This window comes from Dunckerocampus dactyliophorus, chromosome 13, assembly GCF_027744805.1.
Source record: "Dunckerocampus dactyliophorus isolate RoL2022-P2 chromosome 13, RoL_Ddac_1.1, whole genome shotgun sequence".
In the NCBI taxonomy this organism is placed as follows: domain Eukaryota; kingdom Metazoa; phylum Chordata; class Actinopteri; order Syngnathiformes; family Syngnathidae; genus Dunckerocampus; species Dunckerocampus dactyliophorus.
Window position 1 is genome coordinate 30107198 of NC_072831.1, and position 10397 is coordinate 30117594.

At 43.2% G+C, this 10397-nt stretch overlaps 1 protein-coding gene across 1 annotated transcript in view; it reads left to right on the top strand.

Moving 5' to 3' along the window:
- The window catches only part of LOC129192776 (synaptic vesicular amine transporter-like), a 31195-nt gene extending 22024 nt beyond the window's left edge, over positions 1 to 9171 (top strand). The window contains exons 12-16 of the mRNA XM_054797102.1: positions 1849 to 1900; positions 3806 to 3869; positions 3936 to 4055; positions 4355 to 4488; positions 7922 to 9171. Coding sequence (XP_054653077.1) covers positions 1849 to 1900; positions 3806 to 3869; positions 3936 to 4055; positions 4355 to 4488; positions 7922 to 8029 — 478 coding nt within the window. The 3' untranslated portion in view covers positions 8030 to 9171. The remainder of the gene's footprint in view (positions 1 to 1848; positions 1901 to 3805; positions 3870 to 3935; positions 4056 to 4354; positions 4489 to 7921) is intronic.
- The last annotated feature ends 1226 nt before the right edge of the window (positions 9172 to 10397 follow it).

A 10397-nucleotide genomic window follows, 5' to 3' on the forward strand; every position in this document is an offset into this window, starting at 1 on the left:
TGCACAATTGTTGTCATTCAGCCACATTGGAGGCTTTTCCTTGTGAAGGTCATGCCTCAGCATCTCAATAGGATTCAGGTCAGGACTTGGACTAGACCACTCCAAAGTCTTCATCCATTCAGAGGTGGACTTGCTGGTGTGTTTTGGATCATTGTCCTGCTGCAGAACCCAAGTTGCTTTCAGCTTGAGGTCACCAACATTCTCCTTCAGCACAATTCATGCTTCCATTTATCACAGCAAGTCTTCCAGGTCCTGAAGACCATCACACTACCACCACCGTATTTTACTCTTGCTATGATGTAATGGGACACACACCTTCCAAAAAGTTCAACTTTTGAGTATTTTCCCAAAGGTCTTGGGGATCATCAAGATGTTTTTGGAGCCTTAATGTTGTTTTTGTTCAGCAGTGGTTTTGGTCTTGGAACTCTGCCATGCAGGCCGTTTTTGCCCAGCATCCTTCTTATTATGGAGTCATGAACACTGACCTTAACTGAGGCAAGTGAGGCCTGCACTTCTTTGGATGTTGTTGTGGGGTCTTTTGTGACCTCACGGATGAGTCTTGGCTGCGCTCTTGGGATCATTTTGGTTGGCCGGCCCCTCCTGGGAAGGTTCACCACTGTTCCATGTTTTGGAACAGGGGGGCTGTCACTTTTTCCACACAGGGACATGTAGGTTTGGCTTTTTTTTCCTCCCATAATATTAAAAAGTTTCATGTAAAAAGTGCATCAAGTGTTGAGTTGTGTTGTCATTGACTACTATTTACATTTGATTGATGATCTGAAACATTGAAGTGGGACAAACATCAGCAAGGGGGCAAATACTTTTTCACACCCCTGTAGCTCTCTTTTCAAGTCTTTCTGGACAAATAAATGACAAAAAAAATGCAATAATATTTACAAATCCAGCAGCCTCTCAGGGATGACATCACATGCAGCAGAGTGCACTCACGCATCACGTTTGCATCACTTTCTAAAAACATCAGATAAAAAACTCCTTCCTCATAAATGTAATATTTTTGTAGTTAGAGCATGGAAAACCTTTTTATGACCTTTTAAATACGCTTTGTACCATGATTAGAGCCCTCTAGACATGACATAACACCCCTATAGTCACCTTTACACTGTGTTGTTGCTTTTGTTAGCATCATTATGATTATTATGTTTTTGTTATTGTTATATCATTCAGACCTGCCGTAAAAGCCTGTTGTTCCAGCAACCAAGTTTGGTGCTTGTGTGTTTCACCTACTGACACCTAGTGAGCAGTGTAGAGTACTGCATATCCGATTTCAATGTGTCTTCTCAATGCCTCCTATTTGTATTTTACTTCGTTTAGCCATTTTTATGCTTGAAAGTGCTTAATTTAGGCAGGAAATATGTAAGGTTTGCCTCAATATGCGTATTTGTTGCTAATAATAGGCTGCATTTAACCACAAAACAGCATGATTTCATCTTTAATACAGTTTTGAAAAACCATGTTAGCGTGAAGCTGCAAAATTGGAGTTGTGATGTGGCTAGGGATGACGGTAATATTCAAAATGATTGGCATGCTTTGTTTTTTTTAAATTTGGAAGTGAAATTGAACAATATTCCAGTCATCTTCCTCCCCAGCACTGTTTCAAATCATTTTTAAGGTGATATCGAATTTTAATGTGTGCATTATTTGTACGCAGTTTGACATGTAATACTTCAATGTAATACTTCAATGTCATACTTCAATGTCATACTTCAATGTAATACTTCCATGTGATAATTCCATGTGATACTTCCATGTAATACTTCAATGTGATAATAGCAGACAAGGTTGTAAATTGCATGACCTGATCAATTTGTTGGGTCTCCTCCCAAACAGATGGCTTTCTGCCCTCATCGGAATGGCGTTGGTGGGGGTCTGTGCGATAGGGGTAAGTACCGCTGTTTCTTTACTATCCAGGTGGTCCTCGTGTTCCGGCATTTCGTGGTTTACGTACGCATTCCCACAAGTTATTAATACTGTACAAAAAGACAACGAGAAGTACTTACAGTGCCTCCCCCACCCCCACAAGTATTGCAACAGTGAGGCAGATTCCTTAGTTTTTACTGAAAACATTTGGGTTTGACATTAAAAATAATGAGAAACATTTCAGCTCTTATTTGATCGGATGCACCACTTAGAAGATAGCACCGTTTGGTTGAACCCGCCCATTTTTCATGTGAGCAAAAGAATTGGTGTGTTTTGTTGCCAGGCGTGTCCTATTACATGACTTCTTCAATCAATAAGTAACACTGAACGCCTACTCAGCTTCAGATAGTGTAGGATAGGTTTTGTCTGCATTGACTGCATTTAGAGGTGAAAACAACATGAAAACCAGAGAGCCGTCTACGGGTGAAAAACAAGCAATTGTGAATGTGACAGAAGATGTCACATCAATCAGAACATCGGTCATAGCCGACCAGTTGGAAGCCTCGGGGAAGACCCAGGACACGTTGGAGAGACCATGTCTCTCAACTGGCCTGGGAACGCCTCAGGATCTGCTGGGAGGAGCTGGACGAAGTAGCCGGGGAGAGAGAGGGAAGTCTGGGTAGGCTGCTGCCCCCGCGACCTGACCTGGGATAAGCGGTAGAAGATGGATGGGTGGATAAGGGAAGCTTTTGCGTTAACTTTGACAACCCTGGTTTTCAGCCTTCAGTAAAAGTAAGGGAACTGGCCTCACTGTCCCAACACGTGTGGGCTCTGGAGGGTACTGCACGTGCATGCGGCAGAACAATACGTGGCGGCACCTCACTACGCTGAGGACGGACGACGTCAGTCTTGTTCTTTTTAGTGAAGTGAAATAAAGGCCCTGTCACACCTTGACGACTTAGCCAGCTTACGCCAACGTATGAAAAAATTGGCCAATACGCTGGCGTACGTCGAATAAATTATGTGTAAGTTTTGTATATGTTGGCACGCGGAAGCACGCCGGCATACCTCTATGTCGTCCAAAAATTTTGTGCCTGCATAAAACTTTTTGACGTATGTCAACGTATGATTCATGCGTCCCGCATCCGCGGGCAATAAGTTATGCGATCGTTGACACCTGTTCACAGACGTTATTTGTAAGTTATGCACAAGTCGTAATACGGCAACATACCTTGAGACAGAACTATCTTAGCTTGACCAGTAGAGGGCACTGTGACACTGGGAATGGAACTAACATTTATTTTTTTATTTTTTTGCGCTTCGTCTGAGAGAAACAATGCACGTTTTAATCAAGCATTATTGATCACGTCAACGTAAGTGCATAGGAGTATTTCCATTCATGTATGAATCATACGTTGATGTACGTCGAAAAGTTTTGTGCAGGCACAAAACTTTTGGATGACTTAGACGTACTATGACGTGTGCCGGCGTGCTTCCGCGTACTGTTAACTTATACAAAACGTACCCATAACTTATTGGACGTACGCCAGCGTATTGGCCAAGTTTTTCATACGTTGGCATAAGCTGGCTAAATCGTCAAGGTGTGCCAGGGCCCTAAGACATCAGTCAAATGTTCAGAAAGCGGAGAAATCAACATCAGTGGCATACCCGCTCCAAGCTGCTCCAACGCCCATCCTGAAGGATAAAGATGGCGTCTCTGAGCTCCTATGAAATAGACAGTGATAACTAAGCCGTGTGGAGCTCTCATTATTGAGACTTCCTCCTCCCTATAAGCCTGTCTCTCCCTCCCTTGCAACGCCCCCTTCCAGTGTGCAGGACAAGTAAGGAGTAGACTGAGGACTTCCTGTTCCTTTTTTATTTCCATTGGTTGTTTTCACTTGAGCCTTTTATTGTGTCCATATTGCAGGTTCCATTTGCAGCAAGTATTTATGGTCTCATTCTCCCAATGTTCGGGATTGGTTTTGCTATCGGTAAGAATGCTACCTGTTTCCAAATAAGCTCCGTATTCCCCACTGAATGTTGACTGCTTGTTCCAGGCATGGTGGACTCTTCTATGATGCCAATCATGGGATACTTGGTGGATTTGCGGCACGTGTCAGTTTATGGAAGTGTGTATGCCATTGCTGATGTGGCTTTTTGCATGGGATTTGCTTTGGGTAAGAATGAAGGCCCACAACTTCCACGCTACAACATATGGCCTCATTTCTGGACACACTTTAGCATTTTGGCCCCCGGCGGTGGACGGGAACTACACAGATACATTATCGAGGGTCTTTCTGCATGGTGCTCGACAGCGGGCAACTGATCCAAAACACACAAACACCCACAGGAAAAGGAAAACATACACAGTACATCTATATATGTATGAGTCATATTTGCGTGAATGCTTGAATGTGCGGGGATCTGCTGTTAGCAGTCTCCTCCAAACAGGCAGCTAGGATTCTTTGTGTTTCAGGCCCGTCTATCGGAGGATCCATTGCTGAGACCATTGGCTTCCGCTGGTTGATGACCATCATTGGAATCGTGGACATTATCTTTGCTCCGCTTTGTCTCTTCCTCAGGAACCCCCCGGGACAAGAGGAGAAAATAGTAAGATTTCATTGGTTCTGAAAAACAACCAATAAACGTTTCCATTCACACGCACGTTGGATGCTAGCAGAGGTTCCACTGCACATGAAATGACAAATCCAATCCACTCCACTTTATTTATGTAGCACATTTTATAAACACTGTTTCCAAAGTGCTGCACAGACTAACAAAACCATAAATAATAAGTAAATAAAGGAATGTAAATGTAAATAATAAGTAAAAATTGCCACAATAAAAACTAAAAGATGAAATAGAAACAAAGAAACGTACTACAATAAAATATTTAAAACAAGAAATCGAAACAATAAAAGCCAAAAGTCCAAGAAGTAGGTAAAAAATAAATAAGTAAATTTAATTTAAAAAACTAAAATAAATAGAACCAATAAAAACGTAAAAAAGAATAAAAGACACAGAGGACCACACGACTCACGCCGAGTTAAAAGCCAGAGAATAAAAGTGGGTTTTAAGACGAGACTTCAAGCTTTCAATTGTGGGGGCCGTTTTTACATGAGGGGGGAGAGTGTTCCACAGCTTTGGGCCGACTACAGAAAAGGCCCGGTCTCCCCTGGTCTTAAGTCTGGTCTTAGGCACCACCGGTTGGAGCTGGCCTTCGGACTCAAAGTGGCACTGGAGTGTAAATTTGGATGAGGTCCGAGATGTACTGAGGGGCCAGCCCATTCAAAGCCTTAAAAACAAACAATAAAATCTTAAAATCAATTCTAAAACGCACAGGCAACCAGTGCAGGGAAGCTAAAATTGGGGTAATATGCTCCCTCTTTTTGGTTGCTGTTAAAAGCCGTGCTGCAGAGTTCTGGACTAACTGGAAGCCAGAGAGTCATTTATGGTTTATTCCAGAGTAAAGCGCATTACAGTAGTCCAGACGTGACGAGATAAAAGCGTGCGTGGCTTGTTCGAAATGTTGCAATGATAAAAATGATTTGACTTTGGATAAAAGCCGAAGATGATAAAAACAAGATTTTACAACGGCATTGATTTGTTTATTAAGTTTAAAATCACCATCAATGATGACGCCAAGGCTGGTGGCTGTGGGACTGACATGGTTTTTCATGGGACCCAAGTCCAAGTGGGGGTCATTATTATTAAGGATGATAACTTCTGTCTTCCCCTCATTGAGCTTTAAAAAATGTTGAGCCAACCAGACCTTGACGTCACTAAAACACTCAAGAAGGGGAGTCAGGGGGGCATGGTCATTTCTTGTAATTGGTAAATACATCTGGCAGTCATCTGCATAAAAGTGATAGGAGATGCCATGCTTTCTAAAAATTGTGCTAAGTGGGATTAGGTAGAGAACAAATAGGATGGGGCCCAGGATTGATCTCTGGGGGACTCCACATTCAAGGGGGGCAGTAGATGAGGTGGAGTCACCAAGTCCCACAGTAACTATGTCAATATGCATCCTTTACACTGTACTCTTTACTTGCGTATCTTGCTTGCTTGCTGCTGTAACAAGTAAATTTCCCCGCTGTGGGATAAATAAAGTACATACATACAAACATACATACATAAGGCATCTCCCTGACAGGTAAGACCTAAACCAATCAAGGGCAGTCCCCCTGACACCCACACAGTTTTCCAAGCGAGATAAAAGAATAGTGTGGTCCACTGTGTCAAAGGCAGCAGTCAGGTCTAAAAGCACTAAAATGGCTGAACCACCATTATTAGTCATTAAAAACAGGTCATTAAAAACCTTTAAAAGTGCAGACTCAGTGCTATGAAAGGCCCTGTAACCTGACTGGAAGGTGTCTAAAATCCCATTTTCATCTAAAAAAGGCTGCATCTGTGCAAGAACACTTCTTTCTAAAATCTTTGAGATAAAAGGTAGTTTAGAAATGGGCCGATAATTTGATCAAATCGAAGGATCAAGACCTGTTTTTTTAAGCAAAGGTTCAACAGCAGCCTTTTTACAAAAGGAAGGAACAATACCAGAGGACAGGCTGCTGTTGATGATATTGCACACATAGGGGCCAATAGTTACCCACACCTCCCTAAAAAAGCGAGGGGGGAGTGGGTCAATGGGAGAGGAAGAAGGCTTAAGACCATCAACTACCTTGGTAATGAAGGCCAGCAACACAGGTTCAAACTGATTAAAAACTTTAGAACACTGTGTCACTGTAGACAAATTAATAGAGGGGGGTGATATATTTGGCTCGTATAGACGCAACCTTATTATTAAAAAAGTGCAGGAAATGTTCACAAGTGTCAGATGAGACTTCCAGTGTCGTGGATGGACTGGGGTTTAAAACAGAGTCAATAGTTTTAAAAAGAACACATGGGTTGTTTATATTTTTTGATATCACATCTGAGAGGTATTTTCTTTTCTCAGCCTTCACTATGTTTTGATATCGCCTCCAACTGGCTTTGAGGGTTTCAAAGGAACCTTGCAGACCATCTTTCTTCCACCTGCGCTCGGCCTTTCGGCATTCGCGGCGTGCTTCTCGTGTGACATCATTGAGCCACACATCCTGTTTAGTTTTAGGGCGCATGGTTTTACGCGGGGCTAGACTGTCCAGGACATCAGCACAGGTAGAAGTAAAGCAGTTCATTAGCTGCTCAGTATCAAGAGCAGCGTCTGGAGCCGTTGCAACCCGAGATGCAGTGGCGAGCAGAGAGGCAAAGGCAGAGGCCGTGTCAGGCTTGATGAAACGGCCAAGGCGAGCAGGAGCAGGAAGGGTGCAGGCAAACTACGTTAGCATGGAATTATTATGATGATGCGTCCTTCATCGAGACCTCCAACTCCATGCCTTCAACCTCGTTTATGAATGGTCACTCTGGCCCCCCAAATCCCCAATGGTGGTTTAAGTAGCCTCACCCAGTCCTCACCCACAAGACACCCACCAACAGTACGTGGCATTTTTCACTTTGCTCATGCAATCTCGTGCTGGTTGTTTGGGATCTTAGTGGGACGTGACCCCCCCTTCCACATCCAGCACACTCCGTTTGCTGTTCCAGCCCCCGGAGCTCCTCAGTCTCAGGCTGATGTTGTTATCTGCTGCTGGATTCATTTATCACTGCTGCTCCCGTGTGGGCGTTTAGCAGCCGCGGTGTGTTGCTTTGTAGCGGGGGTGTAACGAGCGTCCACCCTTGTCCACTAATGCTGTCATTTCTTTGATGATGTCAAACATTTAAGTGTGACAAACATGCAAAACACACCAGGAACCACAGCACTGTTAGCATGTCTACATGTGCTGCAAAGTTGCATTTTTCACGTTGTGGCGTTTGGACCCCCGTGACGTCAGCACGTGTACGCTGATACAGATGCTGCACGGGGGTCCGGCGCTTTCAAAAGGGCGATTCCCCCCAAGTATACCTGTGAAGGACTGGCACGTGACACCCGCATGTCTTTCGAAAATGTCGGTGAGGAGTTGATTCATTTTGATGCTTGATGTGGAATTTTCCATCAACTGTCTTTCAGGCAATTTTGATGGACTCCAACTGTTCAATGAAGACCAGGTCCTACTCCACGCAGGGGGGCTCCTATCAGCGTGAAGGCATGGGTCCAGACTACGAAGACTACGACTAACAGGATGGCGGCCATGCAGGGTAACACGAGCGAGGGTTCAGATGATCTATTTTGTTGTAGAAAAATGAGGAACGTGGAAAAAACAGCAAGAAAACAAAGCGGCCGCGATGTCTCCGTGTGAATGTCCTGCATTGCGTCGTCTCTGTCCAGTGTCCTGTCAGCGCTCGTAGCGGGAAACCAAAGTTGATCCGTGCTTGCAGGCGCATCGTGTGAGAGACATTTGCAGCCAACCGCCTTATTTATCACACTCGTGTTTAAAGAGCACATGTTCACTCGTTCACTTCAAACACACTCCGTCCCTAAAGTCTGGACACATCAGCAAACATTCATACACACCAATCCCTCCTTTACGGACAGTGATAAGTGAATTTCCGCAAAGTAGAAATGTTTTCATAGTTTGAACACAGAAAACCTGTTTACGACCTTCTAAAATCGGTTTTCAACATTATTAGAGCCCTCTAGATGCGAAATAACATCCCTAGACTCTTATGAGCTACTACAGCAGACATCATAACAGGAAATACGACATATTAGACATAAATGAGACGTAAGCTAGGCTTCCTGGTTGTTTTCTTGTGGGCCGCGTGCTTCCTGTGGTGGCCGTTGTCTCATCAGTGGGACACTTTTACAATCATTCCCTGTTTGCACCACTTTCTTTCTGTTTCATTCATGATTCATTGTTCTTGTGGCGATAACGTACGCAGATTAGAACAATATTTCCAGACTTTAGGGACACCCTGGATGAAAAATCCTAACGCATCCTCTTCCATGCCATGAAAAGCCTGTTTTATTTTGAATTTTTGTTTGAAATGACTCTGAAATAATTAAATGTGTTGTTGAAAAAGTGTCCCCCCCCCTTCCTTGAAGTAGCGGACGACGGTGTCGGTAAAAGTGACACCGCCTTCTACGGCATGTAGACATCACAAACCCAACACGCAGGATTCACTTTTGGGAACACTTGAATCAGAGGGGCGGGAAGTAAATGTGAAGTCCCAAGTATTCGAGTATATAAGTAATACCAGAAGGTGCCTATTTGCCGCATGCATGTGCCGTCGGTGATTCCATTAGACGCCACTTTTCACGCACGTGTGTCAAGAAAAAAAGCCAAACAAACAGATTGTCAGTGTTGATGCTTGTGGTCGTCCAGCTGTAGAATGAAATGATCAAATAAAACTGGTTGCCGTCTTCTTAGTGTGTTGATGAAGTATTGCAACAAATACTCAACGCTACCATCACGCCCGCGGGACGGCCAGCGGGAAAAGTCCAGGAGTATTATGATGAAAAAAATCATGTCGTACGGGGACTGGATGTTTTTTCAAGGCAGTAGCAGCATTTTCCATTTTCTTCCTAAATCATCTGCAAAACAAGAACTTCCACACTTCCTGTGTCCAAACGTTCCAGGCATTTACCATAAAAATGCCCCCAGTCAGACATGCGTATGTTTTTTTCTATATTTCCCTGTGTGGAAGATGTGAATTCTACCCTAATTTACAGTACATTTTTTAAACATTTAATTGGATGTTTTTGAAATGTTGACGCTTACTTTGCACTGAACAGGAAGTGACAGTGTGCAGGTCTTAGTGCTGTGGAAGTAGACAGTAGTTCATAATGATGACCTTAACACTACAATGCATAGCAACATAAACCAGCCGTGTCCACAGTGCGGCCCGACGGCCGTTATTGGCACATTCTAAGAACACAATTTTTAAAAACTGCAAAAATGGAAAAAAGCGCAGTCATTTTACAGGAATGAAAACAAAATATTAGGAGAATAAAGTCATTATATTGAGAAAAAAATAGCATAAAGTTGAAATATGAACTCGGCCATTTTGACTGATTATTCCAAGGCATTCAGAATATTGTCTTGTGTGGTTCGACAAACACGGAAGCTACAAGGACAAACATTACACTCCCAATTTTCATCAGAAAAAAAAGTTTGTTTCAACTGTTTTCATTTCTTCAGTAATCAGCAGTAGAACACAGGTAAGGTTCAGGAAAATATCAGTTCCTGACTAAAAAAGGGAGTGAAGCAAATTTGTGTGAAAAGACACATTTCAAGCATAACTTCCACTTTGGCACAAATATTTGTTGCTTTTGTGACGGCTGAAATATGTAAACAACTAAACCAACATAAACAACACCAAAAAGGCTTGTTTTGCATCAAAACAATTTATTTACAAATATAACACCATCAGCTATTTACAATTCTCACATCTGGAACCAAGCATTGTGTGTGCATGCGTTAACATTTCCCTACAATGCGTAACCTTCTGCACGCTACACTCCTCCACGCTCTCACTTCCTCGTTGCCGTGGAGTGCTTTAACGTACACGAGCTCTTATCAAACGCACTCCTGCCACCTTGCGTC